The sequence below is a fragment of the Neovison vison genome, chromosome X (genome assembly GCF_020171115.1).
Source record: "Neovison vison isolate M4711 chromosome X, ASM_NN_V1, whole genome shotgun sequence".
Classification (NCBI taxonomy): Eukaryota; Metazoa; Chordata; class Mammalia; order Carnivora; family Mustelidae; genus Neogale; species Neogale vison.
In genome coordinates, this window is record NC_058105.1 from 81981403 (window position 1) to 82005948 (window position 24546).

The window sequence follows — 24546 nt, forward strand, 5'->3', positions numbered from 1 at the left end:
AAATTGGATTTTTTTTTCTTCTTCTTTTGCTCTCCCTCCCTCCTTCTCCTTTCCTTTTCTGTCTTCCCAAGTGCTTTTTTTCCCCTTTATTTCCTCTTGTAAGGGAAGGATATAATGGGTTGATTGTATGTCTGACTCCCTACACAGAACAGTACTGTGTTGAAGCACTAACCTCCCTCCCCCAGTGCCTCAAAATGTGACTTTATTTGGAAATAGGGTTGTTAAATATACAGTTAAGAGGAAGGTGATAGACTGGATGGAAAAAACTAAATTCTTAATTTTTATATAAATATAACTACTACTATTCTGTACAGTTGTTAGAAGCTTTTAAGAATGTTTAGAACAACTTTGGTCTGTGAATGTATTTTTTTTCCCAACTAAATTGTATGAAATAAATGTAGGTCAGTTTTTATGAAAATTTAACATCTGAATTGAGATGTACTCTATTTCGTAGATTCTTGTTTTTTTAAAAATCATGAGTATAAAAATGTCTAAACTCAGTGACTTTTATATATGATTATGTCTTGAAATAAAAATTCAACTATATTGTGTTAAGCAGTGTGTTAAAAATTACCTGTTTTCACTTTTTAATGTGGCTACCAGAAAGTTTAAAATTATATATGTGGCTCACATATTTCTGTTGGACAGTGCTACTTTTTCTGTTACATATTTAATATATTTTTCTGAATTCTCCTTCTTTTGTTTTGTTTTTATATTTTTTAAGGTTTTTTTAAAAATTCCAGTTAGTTAACATACAGTCTTACATTGGTTTCAGTTGAACAATAAAGTGATTCAGCAGTTCCATACATTATCCAGTATTCATAAGGACAAGTACAATCCTTAATCCCAATTACTTATATATATAACATATCCCTGACCCCCTTCCCTCTGGTAAAAATAATACACAGTTTGTTCTGTATAATTAAGAATTTGTTTCTTGGTTGGTCACTCTCTCATTTTCCCCCTTTGCTTGTTTGTTCTGTTTCTTAAATTCCACATAGGAGTAAAATCACATGGTGTTTGTCTTTCTCTGACTTACTTTGCATAGCATTATACTCTCTAGGTCTATCCATGTCCTTGAAAATGACATTTCATTCTTTATTATGGTTGAATGATATTCCATTGTATGTACATGCTACCACTTCTTTATCCATTTATCAGTCCATATCTTGGCTGTTGTAAATAATGATGCTATAAATATAGGGGTACATGTATCCTTTTGAATTAGTGTTTTTGTATTCTTTGGATGAATACCTACTAGTGCAATTGCTGGATCTTATCTTTTTTTTTTAACTTTCTGAGGAACCTCCATACTGGTCCCCACAGTTGGCTGCACCAGTTTGTATTCCCACCAGCAATGCTTGAGTGTTCCTTTTTCTGCACATCCTCAACAACACCTTTTGTTTATTATTTGTATATTTGTTTCGATTTGCATTTCTTTGATGGTAAATAAAGATAAACACCTTTGCTTGTATCTTTTGGCCATCTGTATATCTTCTTTGGAGAAGTGTCTTCTGCCCATTTTATAGTTGGATTATGTGTTTTGGGGGTATTGTTGTATTATTTTGGGTATTAACCCTTTATCAGACATGTCATTTTCAAGTACCAGGTTGCCTTTCAGTTTTGTTGTTCTGTAGGTTGCCTTTCAGTTTTGTTGATTATTTCCTTCACTGTGCAGAAGCTTTTTATTTTGATACAGTCCCCATAGTTTAATTTTTATTTTGTTTCCCTTGTCTTCAGAGATCTATCTAGAAAAAAATTGCTATGCCTGATGTCATAGAGGTTACTGTGTTCTGTTCTAGGATTTTTATATATTTAGGTCTTTAATCCATTTTGAATTTATTTTTGTGTATGGTGTAAGAAAATGGTCCAGTTTCATTCTTCTCCATATTGTTGTCCAGTTTTCCCATTAGCATTTGTTGAAGAGATGGTCTTTTTCCCATGGGATATTCTTTCCTGCTTTGTCGGAGATTAATTGACCATATAGTTGTGTGTTTATTTCAGGACTTTCTCTGTTCCACTGATCTATGTGTCTGATTTTTGTGCCACTGCCATACTTTTTTGATTACCACAGTTTTGTAACATAACTTGAAATCTGGAATTGTGATGCCTCCAGCTTTCTTTCTCTTTTTCAAGATTGCTTTGGCTCTTCAGAGTTTTTTGTGTTTCCATACAAATGTTAACAATTGTTTGTTCTGGTTCTGTAAAAAATGCTGTTGGTGTTTTGATAGGAATTGCATTAAATGTGTAGACTGCTTTGGGTAGTATAGACATTTCAACGTTATTTGTTCTTCAGTCTGTGAGCATGGACTGTCTTTCCATTTCTTTGTGTCATCTTAAATTTCTTTTCATCAGTGTTTTTATAGGTTTGAGAGTACAGGTCCCTTACCTCTTCGGTTAGGTTTATTCCTAGCTATGTTATTTCTGGTGTAGTTGTAAATGGGATTGTTTTCTTAATTTCTCTTTCTCCTGCTTCATTATTGGTATATAGAAATGCAACAGATTTCTGTACATTAATTTTGTATCCTGTGATTTTACTGATACATACATCAGTTCCAGCATTTTTTAGTGGAATCTATAGGGTTTTTTATATAGAGTATTATGTCATCTGCAAATAGTAAAAGTTTTGCTTCTTCCTTACTGATTTGGATGCCCTTTTATTTCTTTTTGTTGTCTGATTGCTGTGGCTAGGACTTAGAATATTATGATGAATAAAAGTTGTGAGAGTAGACCTCCTTGTCTTCCTTACCTTAGGGGGAGGAAAAGTCCTTAGTTTTTCCCCATTAAGGATGATGTTAGCTCTGTTTCTCGTATATGGCCTTTATTATCTTTAGATGTGTTCCGTCTAAGCCTACTTTGTTGAGGGTTTTTTTTTATGATTTATTTATTTCGAGAGCGCCTGAGCTGCAGGGTGGGGCAAAGGAAGAGAACTTCAAGCATACCTTCCTTCCCCCAGCCTGGAGCCCAATTCAGGGCTTGTTCCCAGGACCTGAATTCATTACCTGCGATGAAATCAAGAGTCGGACAGTTAAACAGCTGAGTCACACAGGTACCCCTTGAGGGTTATCATGAATGGATATTGTACTTGTCAAGTGCTTTTTCTTCATCTATTAAAATGATCATATGCTCTTACCTTCTCTTATTGATCTGATGTATCACACTGACTGAATTTGTGAATGTTGAACCACCCTTGCAGCCCAGGAGTAAATCCCATTTGATCCTGGCAAATGATTTTTTTTAATGTATTGATGAATTGGATAGCTAGTATTTTATTGAGAATTTTTGCATCTCTATTCATCAAGGATTTTGGCCTGTAGTTCTCTTTTTTAGTAGAGTATTTGTCTGGTTTGGAATCAGGGTAATGCTGTCCTCATAGAATGAGTTGGGAAGTTTTCCCTTTTTTCTGTATCTTAGAATAGTTTAAGGAGAATAAGTATTAACTCTTCTTTAAAAGTTTGGTAGAATTCAACTGTGAACCATCCAGTCCTGGACTCCTGTTTGTTGGGAGTTTTTTGATTACTTATTTAGTTTCTTTGCTGGTTATCAGAAATCTTCTGTTTCCTTCTGTTTCAGTTTTGGTAGTTCATATGTTTCTAGGAATTCATCCACTTCTTCTGGGTTGTCCAGTTTGTTGGCATATAGTTTTTCATATTCTCATGATTTTTTGTATTTCTTGGTTTTATTTCTCTTCTCTCATTTGTGATTTTATTTATTTGAGTCTTTTTTTTTAACAAGTCTGATAGGATTAAAGAACTAACTCATGGTATCATTGAACTGTTGTTTTAGTTCTGTAGTATTAATTTCTATTCTGATCTTTATTAGTTCCTTCCTTCTGCTGGTTTTAGGTCTTGCTGTTCTTTTTCTAGCTCTTTTTGGTGTGAGGTTAGGTTGTTTGAGACTTCTCTTGCTTTTGAGGTAGGCTTGTATTGCTATATACTTCTCTCTTAGAACTGCTTTTGCTGAATCCCAAAGATTTTGGACCATTGTGTTGTCATTCATTCCCATGTACTTTTTATTTCTTCTTTGATTTCCTGGTTGACTTATTCATTGTTGAGTAGCATGTTCTTTAACCTCCATGTATTTGTGATCTTGCCAGATTTTATCCTGTGGTTGAAGTCTAGTGTCAATAGCATTGTGGTCTGAAAAGATATACATGGTATGACTTCAGCCTTCTTGAATTTATTCAGGCTAGTTTTCTGGACTAATATGTGATCTATTCTATAAACTGTTCCATGTGTAATTGAAAAGAATGTGTATTCTGTTTCGTTTTAGTATGGAATGTTCAGAATCTATCCATTAAATCCATCTGATTCAGTGTTTCATTGAAAGCCATTGTTTTCTTGTTGATTTTCTGTTTAGATGAACCGTTGATGTGAGTGGGGTGTTAAAGTCCCCTACTATTATTATATTACCATTGATCAGTTCCTTTATTTTTGTAATTATCTGTGTATTTGGGTGCTCTTATGTGGGTATATCATAAATATTTACAGTTGTTAAGAGTTTCTTGTTGAATTGTCCCCTTTATTACTATATAGTGTCTGTGTTTGTCTCATGTTACAGTCTTTGCTTTAAAGTCTGTTTTGTCCAGTATAAGTATTGCTACTCCAGCTTTCCTTTGATAGCCATTTGCATGATCAATATTTCTCCATCCCCTCATGTTCCATTTGCAGTTGTCTTTAGGTCTAAAATGAGTCTCTTCTAGGCAGCATATAGATGGGTCTTCCTATTTTATCCATTCTGTCACCCTATCGTTTGATTGGAGTGTTTAGTCCTTTTACAGTTAATGTGTAATTACACATAGGTAGGTAAGTAGGAGGTAGGTATTGCCATTTTATTACTTGTTTTGTGGTTGATTCTGGAGATTTTCTCTGATCCTTTCTTGTCTCTTTTCTTTCATGGTTTGCTGATTTTCTCTAGTAATATATTTGGATTTCTTTCTCTTTATTCTTTGCATATTTACTAGTGGTTTTTGATATATGGTTACCATTCTATTTGTATATAACATCTTTTATATATAGCAGTTTATATTAAGTTGATGGTTGTTTTAAGTTTGAACGCATTCTTCTCTTCTTTCCACATTTTAGGTATGTGTTACTATATTTTATATCCCTTTTTTGGCGAGTTCCTTGATACTGTCACTTTTGGTCTTTCCACTCATAGAGTCCTCTTTAATATTTTAGGGGGCTGGTTTAGGGATCATGAACTCCTTTAGTTTTTGTTTAGGAAACTATTCATCTCTTCTTCAAACTGAGTGATAGCCTGTCTGGATAGTATTCCTGCTATAGATTTTTCCCATTCAGAACTTTGACTATATCATGCCACTTCCTTCTGGCTTGCCAAGTTTCTGCTGAAAAATCTCCTGCTTGCCTCCTGGGTTTTCCCTTGTAAGTTAATGACTTTCATCTTGCTGCTTCTAAAATTTTTTCTTTTATCATATTCTGCAGTTTTAATTACAGTATGTCTTGATGTTGATATGCTTTTATTGATTTTGTTGGGGGTTCTCTGTGCCTCCTGGATCTTAATGACTGTTTTCCTTCCCCACATTAGGGAAGTTTCTAGCTATTACTTCTTCAGATAAATTTTCTGCCCCCTTCTCTCTCTCTCTCTCTTCTTCTGGGCCTCCTGTAGTACAGATGTTATGTTTGGTGGCCTTGCCGAGTTCCCTAAATCTATTTTCATATTGCCTAAGTCTTCTCTGTTTTTTTTTCAGCTTGATTACTTTCCATTGCTCTTGTCTTCTAGGTCACTAGTTCATTCCTCTGCTTCTTCCATACTGTTGTTTGTTCCATCAAGCATGTTTCTTATCGCATTTATTAAACACTTTATGTCTCCTATGTTGTGTCTTACCTCTGTGTCAGGGGTCTTACTCATGCCTTCCACTCTTTTCTCAAGTCCAGTGAGTATCCTTATGATCATTGCCTTAAATTCTCTATCGGGCATGTTACTTATAGCCATTTCACTTAGATTTTTGGTTGTGGCTTTATGCTAATCTTTCATTTGGGATAAATTTCTCTCTCTCTCTCTCTATTTTGTCTTCCTCTCTGTGTCCATTTCTCTGTGTTAAAGTCAGCTCTGTCTTCTGCTCTTGAAAGTAGTGACTTTATGAAGAAGCAGTCCTAGAATGCCCTGGACTGCAGTGTGCTCTGTTCACCAGAACATAGTACTTGAGGAGATTATCATGTATGTGGTGCTTATGTCTTGGGGTTTTGTCTAAGTTACTTTCCTGTTCATGCAGCCATTTGCACTGACACTCTCAGCCTTTTGTGGGCTGTTCTTGGTCTCTGTGGTGTTAGTGGGACCTAGGCAGGCTGGCTCTTGAAGGGTGTGTCCACTAGTGAACTTGAAAGCTGGAAGGCAGTGTTGGGAAATTGTGTACTAGACCACTAGTCCTATGCCAGTTTCCTCAAAGCACGAAGTGGCTAGGGAGATGCCAAGGTGGGGTATGTGCAAATTTAACAGAATTTGCCCTGAGTAGGTAAGTGCTCAGGACACCTCTTGGCTGTGGCACACTGCTATCTAGTTAGGTAGCAGTTGTCTGTACAGCCTCACTTCCTGCAGGTTGCTCTGTGTTAGAGCCAGGGGTGGGGGTGGGGAATGGCTCCCACCAGCTCTCTTCTTTTCAGAGAAATCCTCCAACATGCTCCTAAATCAGTATGAACAGATCTGTCTCCCGGGTGCCCTTCATGTTACTACTTGATACAGACTGCTGTCTCTTTAAGGGTGGTGACCCAGTGATAGTTGGCCCATTGCTGAGTCCTCCTACTTTTAAAGCTCCAGACTCCCAAGTCCCAGTGGCTTTATAAACTCCCAGAATTCAGCCACTCTGGTTTTTAAAGCTAGACGTAATGGGAATTACTCTCCCCATGCAAGCTTCGGTGTGAGTGCCCTTTTCTCTGTCCTTGATGTGCACCCAGCTCCCTCCCTTCAGTGGGCAGCCTCCCTCTGTCTTACTGACCTTCCTAAACTTTCAGATGCAGCTGCGTCCCTATATTTAGTTGTGGAGTTTGTTCTGCCAGCCTTCAGATAGCTCTTCAGTTTAATGACTTGGATGTGAATGCTATCTAGTTGTAAATGTAGGACAGGGTAAGCTCAGGGTCCTCCTACTCTGCCATCTTCCCAAGCTCCTCTTCGTACAGTGGGTATTTTTTTATTTAAGTAATTTCTACCCCCAGTGCTCGCTTCAGCAGCACGTATATTAAGTAATTTTTACCCCCATCATGGGCTCAAACTCAACAATCACATGCTCTTCCAGCTGAGCCAGCAAGGCACCCCTGTACAGTGGTATTTTAGAAAATGGCTTTTATGTTATATCACAATAAAGTAGGAAATTGCAGTAAGCAGAAACTATACACAATTTTCAGACTCTAGTGCAACGAACTTAAAATTAATAAAAACTTTTCTAGAAAGTTTTTCCCTTATATTCTATATCAGGGAAGAAATAAATTTAATAAACTATTAAGGAAACAAGACAATTCTATGTATAAAAACTGTTAGGATATGCTTAAAAATTGTACTTGGGTTATTAAACATAGGGGAAATGCTTAAGGAACAGAGAAAGGATTTATATAACAGCTGGTTATTATGGGAGAGGAGAGAGAATCAGTAAAATAAACACAAACCTTTGGCCCATGTAAATTTGGAGAAAATGGACCAAACCAAAAATTAGAACCTCGGATTTAGTCAAAATGCAACAAATTTGAATCAAGGAAAGAAGTAATTTACTAAGAAATATGAACAAAATTAGATTTGGTGTCAAAGAATTGCTTCACCTAACAATCTGGATATATTTTTTCTAGCAATTTCTTTTACACATTTAATTTAACAAAGATGACTCCATTTCCACATAGTTTTTTTTTTTTTAGAATATTACAAAGACAGCTTGGTGTGGTGTGTTTTATTAAAGGTTTGTCTAATCTGATTATTAGATATAAAAGCATGCATATGTCCACCAAAAAAATAGATGTATCTCACGTTCATATACAAAAATCTTAAATGTCATAAAATATATTTCTCCAGTGGACATCTGTGATGTTTAATTTGAGTTTATTATTGACACGCCATAAAATATTAATAGGGTATTCACCTTGACAGCATTGGGTTGAGGGGGCCAGGGTACACACTGTAGGCTATGTGAATGGTGCTCCCTATGTCATACAGTGCCTATAGTTTTGCAAGGTAGCCCTGGGTTAAAACAGTTCATATGCTCTTGCTGGAAGATGTTAGTTAGTATTGGCTACCTAGAAGTTCTCAAAGGAGAGGAGCAGATCAGTAGTTACATTTTGGTTTGATTTTTCCTTTTCAGATTTAGAAGTTATGGACATTTAAAGAGTAACAAGCACCATATGTTGCTCTTTCTTGTGACTGTTCAGGACAGGGAACGAGGTAAGTGATGACACAACATGGTCTTATTGCTCATCTCTTATGTCTACAGATGGTGAGCAGGATGGAACAACTGCAAGTATGGATGCTTCTACCCAGGGCTTATTAGAAGGCATTGGGCTTGATGGTGACACACTGGCTCCCATGGAGACAGATGAACCTACTGCTTCAGACTCTAAAGGCAAATCTAAAATCACACCTGCTATGGCTGCCAGAATCAAGCAAATCAAGCCTTTATTGTCGGGTGAGTGATTTTCCTCATTTTACTGCCTTTTCTGGCTTTCAGAGCCTTAACCAGTTTTAGACAAATTCAGTTGGTATGGCTCTGTTGTTTCCTTTAAGGAACTTGTAAACCTTGGTGGCTCATTTTCAGGTGGTATCTATATGATAGGCTCTGTACTAACTGCTAGGGATACAGGGATAAGAGACTGACTTCCTGAAAGTCATGTTTTAAAATTCCTTCCTTGCTACTCATTCCTCAACTGCTGCAAATGATTCCTACTCTTACCGTTCCACTGAAATGACTCACCAGTGACCTGTTGCTATGTCCATTGGATACTCTTCAGCCCCCTTCTAATTTGTCTGCAGCATGATAGTCGGCCCATCACCTCAAAACACTCTTCTTGGTTTCTGTGGTATTAAACTCTTCTGCTTTCCTGTTACCTGTTAGGCTACTACATCCAGTGTTCTTTTACTTTCTCTATTCATTAAATATAGCTGGCAAATGACATGGCTGATTCATGATTTACTAATGTCATTTTGGCAGCTCTGTGGAGACATTAACGTGATATAAGACTGCATTAAGGGTGTTCACTGATCTGTCCTTGTCTTCTTTTGCCCTTTAATGTAATATCAGTGTTTGGAGAACGTGTTTTGTATGTTTCTTGATATTTGTCACTTTCTGACACCTTAATGTAGAGGAAGGTGAAGACCTAACTCCTAGGAATCTGGAGCTCTGCCCCAAAGCAAGCAGAAAATGGCCTTTGGTGGGGCACTTGGGTGGCTCAGTTGGTTGAGGGTCTGACTCTTGCTTTCAGCTCGAATTGTAAGATCAATCCCTACATCAGGCTCCTCACATCAGGCTTCTCTATCTCTTTCTGCCCCTTCCCACTCATGCGTGCACATAGTCTTTCTATAAATTAATGTTAAGAAAGCCACTTATAAAATTTTTATGCTTTTCCTAGCGATCTTTTTTCCTTTGGGGATCATATATTTAATGTTGTGATCAGACGATATATATGATAATTCTGTTAACAGTTTTGCTGTTTTTAAAGTATTGTGGGCATTTTAAGTGATTCTATAACCCAGTAGATGTATCATTTGCTTAACTGATTCATATTGATCTGTTGCTTTTTCTACAAAGGTGATTTTAACTCTGTACCTCTTTAAACAGTGTGTTTATCTTATTTGTCTTTCACATTTGTTATGTATCAAGTTGCAATATACTTCTCTGTCTCCTGCCTTTAAAAGAGGCATTTATTCTCTGTGGAACATCCTTTTTGGATTATTAAATGTAGAAATAAGTCCAGGTGTTTCCCAGGTGTTGTTGGTTAGTTATAATGAAACCATTCTGAGCATACTCTCATGCCTTATTCTGACTATTGGTTTCCAGCATCCTCCAGATTAGGCCGAGCGCTTGCTGAACTATTTGGACTCCTTGTTAAACTTTGTGTGGGGTCTCCTGTCCGCCAGAGAAGGAGCCATCATGCTGCCAGCACCACCACAGCACCGACACCTGCTGCTCGATCCACAGCCTCAGCCCTCACTAAGCTCCTCACAAAGGGCTTATCTTGGCAGCCCCCACCATATACACCTACTCCTCGCTTCAGGTGAGTTCTGCTTGAGATACAGAATCTAATTGGTTCCTTTTGTACTTTAAATGGAGAGTGAGCCACTGAACTAGAGGACTTGAAATGTTCCCTGTTAACTCTAGATGTGTAGCCCACATGCAGTTTAATATACTTATATTGGTTCTTTTTAGTCTAGAATATAGAGATTTTTTTAAGCATTTATGATCAAAGTGTATTTCAGTAACCTTGTATTTTTTAGTAGGTGAGGACTGTCACCTTTTTTGCCTTAGAAGTTTTAATAACCAGACTAGCCAGCCACCCACCTGAATTCCAGTCAGTCTCTCAGTCACTTTAGTACAATGTTAAATTTTACTCTAGGCAGCTACATGAATTCCCCACTGCTTCTATGACTGCCTCAGAGAAAGCTAAAATTTTGCTTTTTCCCCCTTTCAGGCTGACATTCTTCATCTGTTCAGTTGGTTTTACATCCCCAATGCTGTTTGATGAGAGGAAGTATCCCTACCACCTCATGCTGCAGAAATTTCTCTGCTCTGGAGGCCACAATGCTCTTTTTGAGTAAGAATCAAGTTCCTTCACAGAGAAGCATTTCTCGGAGTTTGGTCTTTCTTTGTGCCTTAGCAGCGCACCACTTTCTAAATCATCTGTCCTGTAACCACAGGATACACAAAGATAGCCATTAGTTGTAACCTTTTACATTCGGGGAAACTAGCCATATTTGTCTCAGTCTTCCTTGAAGGGTGGGATTCAGCCTTTCCTAGAGATGTTTGTAAGAGTCTCTGCTTTTCTTCATCTGGTTTTTAGTGCCAGATATACATATTTTTCTAGTAGACTTACTCTTTCCTTTTGTTTCTCTGATAATTTTTCTGCTTCTCTTGGTCTAAAGATTCTAAGCAAAGTTTCACTTGTTTCATTGAAGTATAGTTGACATACAGTGTTATACTTGTTGCAGGTGTACAACATTGTGATTTGACAATTTGTACATTATGCAGTGCTCATCACAATAAGTGTAGTTACATCTTTTACCAATAAAGTTACTACAATATTATTATCTCTATTCCCTATGCTATACTTTTCATTTCTATGATTTGTTTATTTTATAACTAAGTTTGTACCTCTTAATCCCCTTTACCTATTTCAGCCATCCCCCTATCCCCTATGCTCCCCTTTGGTAACAACCACTTTGGGTTTTTTTGTTTGTTTATTCATTTTGGCTTTAAAAAGTAAAGCTAAAAGCGGTAATCATTTTGCATACTATATGTGTATCAAATCATCACATTGTATACCTTAAACTTATATCTGTTATATGTCAGTAATACCCCAGTAAATCTCAAATAAATCCTCCTCTCAAAAAAGATAAAGCTAATAAATATTGGACAGAGTATCAGCTGTAACTGCAAGAAGAGAGATGTGTAGTGGCAGTATAGATACTGGGAACCTTCTGAATGCCCCCCCATCTAAAGTACTAATATTTTGTCTCCATATTCTCTGTTATTTGAATTTTAGAACTTTCAATTGGGCCCTATCAATGGGAGGCAAAGTTCCTGTTGCTGAGGGATTAGAACATTCAGATTTACCTGATGGCACAGGAGAATTCCTAGATGCCTGGCTAATGCTAGTGGAGAAGATGGTGAATCCCACCACGGTGCTTGAATCTCCACACTCACTGCCTGCCAAATTGCCTGGAGGTGTCCAGAACTTCCCACAATTCAGTGCCCTCCGCTTCCTTGTGGTAACTCAGAAAGTGAGTATTAAGCATTCTGAAACCAAGAGAGATTTCTCATGCTGACTGGTTAGCTCTCCTTTATGTCCTCCTTAATGAAATAACTTGATTCTTGGAGAACCATTGGATCCTACTCCCAGATAGGGCTGCCTTACAGAAAGGGATATAGACCACTGGAGAATTTCCTATAGTGTAAATATTTGAACTGTAAACTTGAGATTGATACTTCAGGTTGGATTAAAATGCCCCTTCTCTGTGCTTCTTTAGCCCTCCACAGCACTGACCTAGGGTTTTATTGTTGACAGTGACCTTTCAGGGAAAGACTGTCCCATAGGTCTTAGATTTATTCCTCCAGTGACTTTGAATTAAGACAAAATGATCTTCACACAGCTTTTCAAATGACTTCTAGGCAGCCTTTACTTGCATCAAGAACCTGTGGAACCGGAAACCCCTAAAGGTATATGGCGGACGAATGGCTGAGTCCATGTTGGCAATCCTATGCCATATTCTCCGAGGAGAACCTGTGATTCGTGAGAGACTGAGCAAAGAGAAGGAGGGATCTCGAGGAGAAGAGGACACAGGGCAAGAGGAAGGTGGCTCCCGCCGGGAACCTCAAGTCAACCAGCAGCAACTGCAACAGGTAGGATCCTGGGTTCCCACTCCAGGGCCAAGACTTTGCTGCCAATAGAAAACCCACAAACCCACAAGTATATTCTAAGTTCACATGCCACTAAGTGGGTTGTGTGTTTTCTAATTTACGTGCCACAAAGTGCTTGGTCCTCTTAGCCAGGAGATAGCTTTAAATTTGTTCCCTCTTAGCTTTTCTTTTTTCTCCTGAAAAGCCAAGGTATAGGTATGGTTTCAGTGCTGCTATCCAGTGTAAAATTTGTGTCCTCTCAAGCATGTTGTTTAGTATTAAAACTCTTTCATAGTAGTATAGTATAGTAGCCACTCAGTAGGCTGTGGCTGTCTTGTTCTTTGGAGGCGAACTGTCCTCAGCTCCTTTCTGATTTCTCTATAGAGGAAAGGATTAAGAGTATCTCCAACAAGAGCTCTCTGCAACCTTACCTACAGAACTTACTAGTTTTTTCAAATAAATACATAAACCACATTTTGAAAATTGGAATCCAGAAGCGGAGGTGGGGGGAGGCCCTTATGATCCTGACCTTTCAGTCTCACAGAGCATTTAACCTGGTAATTTGTGTGTGTGTATGTATGTTCTTTTTATATCTAGGGTAGTCTTCAAATATGTCTTCTACATATACATGCCACATTTTTATTATAACCAATAAAAGGCTCCCTTTAAGAAAATCTGGAAATACAACAAAATATTTTTAAAGTCATTTATAACAACACAAGATAGTTTTTCATCACTTAGTTTTATGCCTAATTTTTACATAATTAACATATAGTATAGAATTGTGCTATCATTAAGAAAATATTTTTTTAATTTGTTATTTTATTACTGGATGTTAATTTTCTTATCTGGTTTAGTAAAACTGTCATGTCTTTTTGTACAGATCTTTCTGTAAATCTCATGGTTATTTCCTAGTAATAAAATTCTTAGGTCAGTTTCTCAGGCTCTTGTTCTGTTTCCAGTTTGTTTTCCAGAAAAATGGGGCCCAATTTTTGCTTCTATGTGTAAATCTCAGTCTTTGGATTACAGTAATCCTATTAATTATAATAACCATCTAGCTCCATTTTCTTAGAGGACAGAGTTGAAACTCACCTTGGCTTCCTGCCCCATTGTATAGCTCTAATGTTCGAATATTGTGGAAGCACCAGATGGAAAGGATTGTTCATTTACCTAACTCTTTGAGCTTAGTTCTCAGTTCATATGAAGTTAGAAAAACTCCTTTCCATCTTGAAAGGGTTTCTGCCCTTTCAAGCATGAGAGGGGAGAAGGTCAGAGGGAGAAGCAGACTCCCCATGGAGCTGGGAGACCAATGCAGGACTCAATCCTGGGACTCCGGGACCATGACCGGAGCTGAAGACAGTCACTTAACTAGCTGAGCCACCCAGGCACCTGGTTTCTGCCCTTTTTTTTTTTTTTAAGATTTTATTTATTTATTTGACAGACAGAGATTACAAGTAGGCAGAGAGGCAGGCAGAGAGAGGGGAGGAAGCAGGCTCCCCGCCGAGCACAGAGCCCGACATGGGGCTCAATCCCAGAACCCCGGGATCATGACCTGAGCCGAAAGCAGACGCTTTAACCCACTGAGCCACCCAGGCGCCCCTGGTTTCTGCCTTTTTAAAATGCATTTGGATTTCTCTTTTACTGCCATTTCTGAGATCCTGCATTCTTTTTGTAGCTCATGGACATGGGCTTCACAAGGGAACATGCCATGGAGGCCCTGTTGAACACCAGCACCATGGAGCAGGCCACAGAGTACCTTCTAACCCACCCTCCCCCAATCATGGGAGGAGTCGTTAGGGTAAGTTGGCTTGGGGGCTCTAATTTTGTAGGCATTGGTTTGGCTGCTGATCTGTTTTTTCTTCTGTTGGCCTTCCTTTTGAAAACTACTTTTCATTTTCAGAATTCTGCATGCCAGTATTTTTATTTTGTGATAACTCTTGGTTCTAGAATGTAATCAGAGCAGAAGCTTCCTATCTTCCAGCTGTGCAAATTACTGGACTTTTTTTTTTTTTTGTAGAAGAACTGTTAAATTACCCAGTCAGAAAGCAATAGAAGAAACTCCCTTTTCTGAACTGCAGAATAAGTGGTCACATTGAAACCCCCTTCCTATGCTTAACTTCATTGTGATTTTTCCTCTCTGTTACTATAATGGCCAAGTAAGCCTAGTTGGGTTTGACTGTTACAGAGCAACATATGGAGCACCTTCTTCTCTGAAACTGGAGCACAGGATGTCTGATTCCCTGTAAGTTGGTATGTGCTTTGTTGTTGGATTTCCTGTTGTTTCTCTGTAGGATCTGAGTATGTCTGAAGAGGACCAGATGATGAGAGCAATTGCCATGTCTCTGGGACAGGATATCCCAATGGATCAAAGAGCGGAGTCACCTGAGGTAACTAGGAAACATGACATCCAAAAGGGTCTGACACATTAATCTTAGTATTTTTATGGAAAGATAATTGAGGAATTAATATCTAAAGAAGGACATGGGGATATTCATTCATCCCAACTTTGCCATTACTGATAACACTTACCTCCATCACTGATAAACTGTATTGACCTGAGGCTGCCCTCATGAATGATTACCACACCCTAAAGAATGTATCACCTGCTTGAGAAGAAGGTAGTGGGTTTTCAGTATGGTAGGGCAGTGCATTCTTAGAGTGTTCCCTGTTTTTCTTAAACTCTCCCATATGCAATCATTTCCTTCCCCGCCTCCAGGAAGTTGCTTGTCGGAAGGAAGAGGAGGAACGGAAAGCTCGGGAAAAGCAGGAAGAGGAAGAAGCAAAATGTCTAGAGAAGTTCCAGGATGCTGATCCATTGGAACAAGATGAGCTCCACACTTTCACAGATACCATGTTGCCAGGTTGCTTTCACCTTCTTGATGAGCTGCCAGACACAGTGTACCGGGTTTGTGATCTGATCATGACCGCGATCAAACGTAATGGAGCTGACTATCGAGACATGATTCTGAAGCAAGTAGTCAATCAGGTAAGTTCTCCAGGAGCCAGAAGAGGAGAGTGTTATATCCAACTAATGAATCGTTGAACACTATATCAAAAACTTAATGATGGGGGCGCCTGGGTGGCTCAGTGGGTTGGGCCGCTGCCTTCGGCTCAGGTCATGATCTCGGGGTCCTGGGATCGAGTCCCGCATCGGGCTCTCTGCTCAGCAGGGAACCTGCTTCCCTCTCTCTCCGTCTGCCTGTGATCTCTCTTTGTCAGGTAAATAAATAAAATAAAATAAAATAACTTAATGATGTAGTACATGCTGGCTCAATTGAATATAGTTTAAAAGTTGTTTTTTTTAAAAGTGCATAAAGTGTTTTTTCTGCTGTCGTCAAACTCTGATTTTTTTTTAAATGAAGCTTTTTTTTGTATGTTGTTTGTTTGTTTGGGTTTGTTTTAATCCAATACAGATATATTCTCTTTGAACTCTTTAGATTTGGTAATCTGGCTCTTGAATGTTCCTTGCAAAAAGTGAATAAGCTACTTCATAAAAAATGTCTTTGAAAGGAAGAAACAAGGCTCTCTTTTTCTAGGCATCTCTTCTGAAATTCATCTAAAATGTCCCAAATGTTTCTTACTCTTAAGCCGAGTTAGGTCCCATGGACTAACAGTGAATAAATGTTTCATTTTCCCTCTCCTATGCAACAACCACATCAGCAAAAAAGTTCTCATCATAATGAATAGCCGTGACCTGGTATTTCTGGTATTTGTATTTTTTTTAAACTGTTTTCCTCATTATGAAATTAATATACACTAATTGTATACATTACTATTTTTTTTTACTCTTCATGCGGTTTTTTTTTTTAAAAAGATTTTTGCTTATTTAGAGAGAGAATGCATATGAGGAGAAGAGGCAGAAGGAGGTGGGGGGAGAGAGAATCTCAAGCAGACTCCACACTGAGCACAGAGCCTGATGGCAGGGCTCAGTCTCAGGACCAAAATCAAGAGTCAGATGCTTAACTGACTGAGCCACCCAGGCGCCCCTACAGTTCATGTTTTTAAATCATTGAAATCTATGACATATTTTTTGAAGTCAAGAAGCAGAGGAAAAAATCAAAGTGATGTATGGAAGCATAACTTTAGTGTATGGAAATATCACAAAAATAAAAGGCCAGGGCGCCTGGTGGCTCATTGGTTTAAAGCCTCTCCTTCGGCTCAGGTCGTGGTCCTGGTCCCAGGGTCCTGGGATCAGCTCCGCATCAGGCTCTCTACTCAGCAGGGAGCCTGCTTCCTCCCCTCCCCCGCCTCCTGCCTCTCTGCCTACTTGTATCTCTGTCAAATGAATAAGTAAAATCTTTAAAAAAAAAAAAAAAGGCAAACTGGATAAACCTTTTTTTCTATACAAGATAAGACCCAGGTTTAGTTATCTTTATATAAAGAGCTTACAGAAATGATTTTAAGAAAACAAACTTAGGAAAGAGCAATTATGTCAGATTTATAAGAAATTTAACATGCAAATTAAAGCAAGACCAACATTTCTAACATTCTGGTTTATTTTTGTTCTTAATGATAATTCTGGGACAGATGTAGTAAAAGATTACTGGTGGAAGTGAAAGTTGGTAGAAGCTTTGTGGTATTGACTATGTATTAGAAATTTATTCTCCCTAGAAATTTTTTAAATATTAATTTCCTTTAACTTACTAGCTTCTTAGCTTCTTGTAATCTAGCCTAAGAAATCATCTTTTAGAGGTGCTCCTTTCGTAGCATACATCTTTTGATACAGACACTTAAGTCCATATAGTAAATGTTTTACTATTTATTCACCCTCCTTCAGCAAATGTGTTGGGGATAGAGGGAATGTTTTACAAGATTGAGAATGTTTAGACAAACCTTATTATACTCTGTCTACAGTTACCTGACTTGGCCATTTCTCTGCTTTTATAGGTATGGGAAGCTGCTGATGTATTGATCAAAGCTGCTCTTCCCCTGACAACAAGTGACACAAAAACTGTGTCAGAGTGGATCAGTCAGATGGCCACCCTGCCCCAGGCCTCCAATTTGGCTACTAGAATCTTGCTTTTAACACTGCTTTTTGAGGTAAGATTTAGATTTTTTTGGTTCCTGTGATTCATTAAAGAATTATAACACATGTACCATTTGAGATCTTGAAGATAGTGGAAATATAATGTATGATCTCTGCATTTCATGAGCCCACAGTTTCTGATAGGCTGTAAGACATGTAATTAAGTATAAAATGCAATGTTTTGTGCCACATAAATAACATACAGAATTTTCTCTGAGTTCAGGAGAAGGGCTAATGCATCACTTCTGGATATAATGAGGAAAAGACTTCTCAGAACAAGTATTAATTAATTGTGTCATAGAGGATTTAGGGGAGTGTTAGTTAAAAGGTTTTTAGAATGACCATCATAGTATAGTTATGGAATAATTTGGGACTCTATGAAGAAACCTAACTAGCAGCCAAAGAGTGGGATCGGGTGTGGAAATTGGATATAAAGCATCAGAAAGAATCTGATTCTTCCTCATACCTGGTCAGTCACCAGATTATTTTAGGCAGGAGAGCGGTTTGGCCAGGACATGTTCTTTTTCCAGCCAATACAAGAATTAGGCAACTGACCTTGAACAAGTGACTCTTCATTTGTAGCTCATGTTTAATAGTAAAGCCTGAACTTAATTGAGTAAATCCTTTACAACTGCTGAGGAGATTAAGTCCAATATATGTCATATTGTGTGTCTACAGTCTTGACTTACTTTCTGATGGAAGTGGTGAATTCTTACTATGGCACTTGTGAACGGATACCTCTGGGAAAGATTGCAAAGTACTGATTGTTGGGGTCCCCAGTAACATAATATGGAGAGAAATCACTTATGAATCCCCTCCCTTTTAAAAATCAGAGGACTGGTCTTATATTTTCTTCTAATCCTTTTCCTGTGCATTTAAACAATTGAGACTGTTTAGAAACTTTTGTATCCTGTATTCTCATTATTACATTATGAATGTTTTCCCAAGCCATGTATACATTCCATCTTTGGGATGTCCCCTAGTTTACTTAAATAATTGCCTGTTGTTGGACATTTAAATTTCTTCTAGTGCAACCCCTATAAAGGAAATACTGTAGTGTAGGCCCTATAGGGGAACTGTACTAGTCATTGCTGCATTTAATTATTCCATCTTCTTGAAAAGAATGTAAAGGTTCTCTGTAACAGAAGCTTTTTAACTTCAACATAATTAAGACTGTGTAACCTAGATGACAGTCCTTAATGATATCAATGATACTAATAACAGCTTCTGTATGTAGTACCAGGCACCGTGTTGGGCATTAGAGTGAGCGATCGTACACACACACTTCATTTAATCACCATAATTAACATTGGAGGTAGAAATAATTATTTCCTGTGACCCCTGAGGGTCTAGACACTGAAGGCCTAGAGAATTTAAGTAACTCCCCTCAGATCACACAGCTGGTTGGTGGTGGAGGTGGAATTTGAATTCATCTAGTTCTCTTAATGTTCTTCCTGTACTGTGCTAATCCTTAATACTGAATAGAAGTTGGGATTTACGTTTTTTCTTTGATCAATTAGGAGTTGAAGCTACCTTGTGCCTGGGTGGTTGAATCAAGTGGCATCCTCAATGTCCTAATCAAACTCTTGGAAGTAGTTCAGCCCTGCCTACAGGCTGCAAAGGAGCAGAAGGAGGTCCAGACCCCAAAGTGAGTGACTTTTATCTCACCTGGTTTCACTTCTGTTCCCCTTATACTTGGGCCCTAAAGTGTAGGGCCTGAATCAGGCACTTTCCTAGAGCATGTGTAGGACAAATCTTGAGAACTTCCTGTGGTTTGAAAATAGTTGCGGTCCCTAATGTGAAATCAAGTAAGTTTTCTGTATTATGCAAGTTTCTAGCTTTCCTAGAGTAAATCATTTCTTTTTTAGGTGGATCACCCCAGTGTTGCTCCTGATAGATTTCTATGAAAAGACAGCCATCTCCTCTAAAAGAAGAGCCCAAATGACTAAGGTATATAGTACATGGTTGGTAAAACTACTTAGCTTCTCGAGGCAAGAATAGACCAGGAGAGAATATGGGAGAGTGGTAAAGAATCAGGAGAAAGCTCCCTGATTAAGACATAAATCTCTTAAGGAATCCCAGTAATTCTAGATTTCTCTTCTGCATGGTCAGTTAGAATTATTTTTCTATGGGGCTGCTTGCAAAAGGGCTCAAAAACTACCCTGGAAGTAAATATTAAAGGAGTGTGCTATCTCCAAAGGAAGGGAGAGTGGCTTTTATATACCAATTCCTTCAAAAGCCAAATGCTCTTTAAAAATTAAAAAAAAAAAAAGATTTTATTATTTATTATTTTTGTAAGAGAGGGGCAGAGAGAGACTCTCAAGCAGACCAAGAGTCAGGCACTTAACTGACTAAACCACCAGGTGCCCCAGGTGCCCCAAGCCACGTGGATCTTTATATGAAAACTGTATATGTCACATTATCTCAGTGCCTTCTCAGAAACAGAAATTTTTGTTCCTGCCCATCCAGAATGCTTCCTATTTGTAGAAAAACAATTGGAAACAAAAGGAAAGTTGAGAATTGCAAAACAAAGGTATAGAGGGTTTTGTGCCACTGAAGGGGCTTAGGAACTTGAGGGTTAATGCACACAAAAATTTCTCTCTTGGCTCTCAAAATTTCATTAAATGTTGGGTGTTATTTCTTTTTCCTGGGTTAGGTTTAGCAGTGAACAGATGAATTACTATTTCTTCTAACAATGAACCTTGTAGGAAATACAGTTAAACTTTGTGTTCTTATATTTAGTATTTACAGTCCAACAACAACAACTGGCGCTGGTTTGATGACCGCTCTGGGCGTTGGTGTAGTTACAGTGCAAGCAACAACAGCACAATTGATTCTGCCTGGAAATCTGGAGAGACAAGTGTGCGTTTCACTGCAGGCCGAAGAAGATACACAGTCCAGTTCACTACAATGGTGCAGGTACATGCTTACTCAGTGCCATAAACTTTTACTGAAACGAGGGGAAGGTACTGGGTGTGCTTTTTGGCTTGCTTCTTCCTGAACCAGCAGTCTTCACATGTTCTAAGAAGCACTGTTACCACTACTAAATTGGATGTAATTTACAGAGAATGGAGTCTTCCTAAAGTCATTAGTGAGACCATGAGTCAGTCTGTGGCAATTTGATACTGTCCCATCCAGAAATTATTTTAAGTGTTAGTGATGGTATCTGCTCTGTTGGAAAGTTTCCAGTTTGTTATATGGCCTTATGTATGCTACTTTCCTTTTGGGGACCTTGGGCTTTTTCTCTCTGTAAATGATAGGGATGGGAAAATTGCCAGGGTTCCTTCCTATTAAAGGATTTTGCCTGGGAGTTCCAAAACCCCTCTTACGGGTTTTTTTTTTTGTAGAGATATTCTTTGTCTCCTTGAAATTCTAGGTTAATGAGGAAACAGGGAACCGGCGCCCTGTGATGTTGACTCTCCTGAGAGTACCACGGCTAAATAAAAACTCGAAAAATAGCAACGGACAGGAGCTAGAGAAGACACTGGAAGAAAGCAAAGAAATGGATATCAAACGTAAAGAAAATAAAGCCAATGGTATGGACTTTTAGTTTTGAGTCTCAGGATATGTTATATAAAGCTTAGCGTGTCTTTATTGCTTAAATTTTGGCCAGCTTCATCATAAGTAATTTTCTTATCCATCAGATTGATGACTTAAAGATCAACAGTCCTTTTTATATGCCCTTTCATCTGGTCTTGGAATTGGTGTTTTGTATGTTTCTCTCAAGCACCTGGCTCTGAGGGAGAGATGGAGGAGGAAATGTCAAGTTAAACTGTCTGAACTCTTACTTTCTTATTTGTAGATACTCCTTTGGCCCTAGAAGGTACAAATACTGAAAAGGAGACAAGCCTGGAAGAAACAAAAATTGGAGAGATCCTAATCCAAGGCCTGACAGAAGATATGGTGACTGTTTTAATCCGGGCCTGCGTGAGCATGCTAGGAGTTCCTGTGGACCCAGACACTTTGCATGCCACCCTTCGCCTCTGTCTGAGGCTCACCCGAGACCACAAATATGCCATGATGTTTGCAGAGTTGAAGAGTACCCGCATGATCTTGAATTTGACCCAGAGCTCAGGCTTCAATGGGTTTACTCCCCTGGTCACCCTTCTCTTAAGACACATCATTGAGGACCCCTGCACCCTCCGTCATACCATGGAAAAGGTGAGTCTTTGTGGTGGCAGAAGCTGTTTTAGCTCAGTATCAAACCTTTGTTCTTCTTGGTCTCAGAACAGATATATTTCTGGTTCTTCATAAGATACATATATAGTTAGATACATAGACTATGTGCTTTGTCTGGCAAACTTTACCAAATATGTGATCTGGTGCTTGCTTAGGTGTGGTAGATTGTCCCATTCTCTGACATTTTTTAAAAAGTAGAACATAACATTTTCTATCCTTAAATTTACTATAGTTAATAAATCTTACCTGTAAAGTTCTCTCTGGCAATATATATAGGTTTTTCAAACCAAAAACTGTTAATGAGGAATGGGATACCTTCCACCAAGTTCATGTCTTAATTACATTATAGGAGTATTTATCATGTGTTCACCTATGAGCCTATTTTCCAAACACTATATTTTGGGGTTGTAAAAGTAGTAAAGTTTTGGGAATACTTATGATATACCAGGCATTTTAATAAGCTCCTTACAGATACCCACTGTGCAATCAGAAAACTGAGGCATATATGTTCATTTTAGGAAACATATAAAGCAGTGGAAGAAATGACAAAACAGAAAAAAATGAAAGTATTTTTAACAACAACATTAAGAAAGCGGAAAAGTAGGGAAGACAAATGTCTTATTTCCTCCTCCTAATTCTTTGTCAGCAATCATCATGTGAATGTTACTGGACTTCCATTTTTTTCTGTTGGGACACTGATTACCACATTTATAAGTAGTGCTGCAGTATGCATTTTTGTGCATAGCTTTGTTGCATTTAGCTTTGTTTTTCTTAGGGATTCCTAGATATCGGGTCAAAACATATAAATATTTTTTAACTTGCCAGGAAAGGGGTACCACTTTATACTTCCACATGCGTATGAGTATACATCTCAAATTCTTCAGTTCTTTAACCAGCCTTTTTAAATTTCATCTGATGTGAGCAAAATCAAAAGAAAAAATGCTATTAAAAGCTGCATATGCATTATTCCAAGGGCAAGATAAAGCCTAAGAGGGAAGGAACAGCTATATACAGGTAGAATTCTGACTTAAAAACAAATTGTTTAAAGTTTATAAACTTGAAAAATGCTAGGAAAAATCAGGTTCTTGCTGGATGAGAGAACTTTCTAAGCTTAATTGTATTTGGGGATTAGGGAGCAAAGGAAGATCAGTGGCAGTTTTAACATATCAAGTTGGCGAAATGTAAATGCTTGATAATAACCATTGCAGGTGTGGGTGTGGACAACCAGGCATACTCTTACTTTTGGTAGGAGTGGAAATTAGTGCAGCCACATTGGAGGGCAATTTGGTACTGTCAGTTTAAGATATCCTTTGACCTAGAAATTCTGTGGCTAAGAATTTATTTGATAGTTAAAGTCAAGTATGCCAAGGTACATATAGATTGTTCACTGTAGAATTGGTTGTAATAACAAGAAATGAGATCAGATGTCCAGCAGAGGACTGGATAAATTATAGCACATTCTTTATAATGAAATTGCACTTCTTTGTATTTAAAAAATGAGAGTTTATTATTGTAGCCTTACAGGCAAGATAAAGGGGTTAATAAGTTAAACTTAAAGAGCATGACTGATTTGGTAAGAAAAGCATTAAGATTCCAAAAGATGTTTGTGAACAGTTGACAAAGGAATAAATAATGGAAAATACAATGGAGTTATTTTCTTTATTCTTTCCTGTATTTTCTATTGATTGATGAGTCCTTTTATAAGAAGACGAAAAGTATAATGATGTTTAAGCCCTGTAGTATCAGAGCAAACGGTCTGTAAATAGTTTGATATTTCCTGTGGCTATCTGAGACTGATGATTGAGACATAAAGAAAATGTCTAATTTTGTTCTTGAACACCAAGATATCAGTATTGCATATTTTTAGAGTTTGAACCATTCTGGCTTAAAATTGGGACAGCATTTGGGAAGGCTAGGAGCTGGCACTTACATATGAGAGCTATAATTTATATGGATGATCAGTGGTCTAGATATATTTGCCAATTTCTATGAAGATCACATGCCATCTGGTGTAATAATTGATAGTTTTGGGATATGCTGAATACTGTAACTTTTTTTTATAATCAGGAAGGAGTGGGACTTAAAAGACCAAGTGCATCTTTTCTCAAAAATCTAAAGCTGTCATCTACTGTCTTGAGGCAGAGTTTGGATAGTATTTTAAAAACCTTGGTAACTCTTTTGAATGCATTTGTATTTTTGAAAAGTGGTCTTATCAGCAGTGTTCTTCTCTTTACAAGGTGGTTCGCTCAGCAGCTACAAGTGGAGCTGGTAGCACTACCTCTGGTGTTGTATCTGGCAGCCTTGGTTCTCGGGAGATCAACTACATCCTCCGTGTCCTTGGGCCAGCTGCGTGCCGCAATCCAGACATTTTCACAGAAGTAGCCAACTGCTGTATCCGCATTGCCCTTCCAGCCCCTCGAGGGTCAGGAACTGGTGAGTGTCCCCTTCCCCTGGCCTTTGAGATATTGAAGTCTATGGCCTAGTATAACCCCAGAGATTTTCTGTGAAGAGACCTATAACTTGGAAAGCCTCTTTGGTAGGCAAGTGTTGGGACATTGACTGATTGGTCATGTGGGCCAATTCAAAGGTACTTCAGTACCTCTTACTTGCCCTGTGGTAATCCCTGCCAGAGAAAGCAAGGTCTCATTCAATTTAGTCCTTGCCTTCAAAGAATTTGTCTTGGTGTGACAACAGAGCTTCTATACACTGTGAATGGTTTACAGAGAGAGTGGTAATTGACAGACAGGTAGACATGTGACGACTCACCTGATGCAGTAGGGAATATGCAGTATCA

General features: G+C 38.2%; 1 protein-coding gene across 10 annotated transcripts in view; it reads left to right on the plus strand.

The window, feature by feature from the left end:
- Positions 1 to 24546, plus strand: part of HUWE1 (HECT, UBA and WWE domain containing E3 ubiquitin protein ligase 1) — a 169904-nt gene that overhangs the window by 106394 nt on the left and 38964 nt on the right. For all 10 annotated transcript variants that reach the window (XM_044234530.1, XM_044234531.1, XM_044234529.1 and 7 more), the window contains 15 exons: positions 8432 to 8623; positions 9992 to 10208; positions 10623 to 10745; positions 11694 to 11931; positions 12320 to 12550; positions 14223 to 14345; positions 14839 to 14934; positions 15264 to 15533; positions 17435 to 17587; positions 19094 to 19221; positions 19442 to 19523; positions 20316 to 20492; positions 20950 to 21109; positions 21376 to 21734; positions 23990 to 24185. In XM_044234530.1, coding sequence (XP_044090465.1) covers positions 8432 to 8623; positions 9992 to 10208; positions 10623 to 10745; positions 11694 to 11931; positions 12320 to 12550; positions 14223 to 14345; positions 14839 to 14934; positions 15264 to 15533; positions 17435 to 17587; positions 19094 to 19221; positions 19442 to 19523; positions 20316 to 20492; positions 20950 to 21109; positions 21376 to 21734; positions 23990 to 24185 — 2745 coding nt within the window. The remainder of the gene's footprint in view (positions 1 to 8431; positions 8624 to 9991; positions 10209 to 10622; positions 10746 to 11693; positions 11932 to 12319; positions 12551 to 14222; positions 14346 to 14838; positions 14935 to 15263; positions 15534 to 17434; positions 17588 to 19093; positions 19222 to 19441; positions 19524 to 20315; positions 20493 to 20949; positions 21110 to 21375; positions 21735 to 23989; positions 24186 to 24546) is intronic.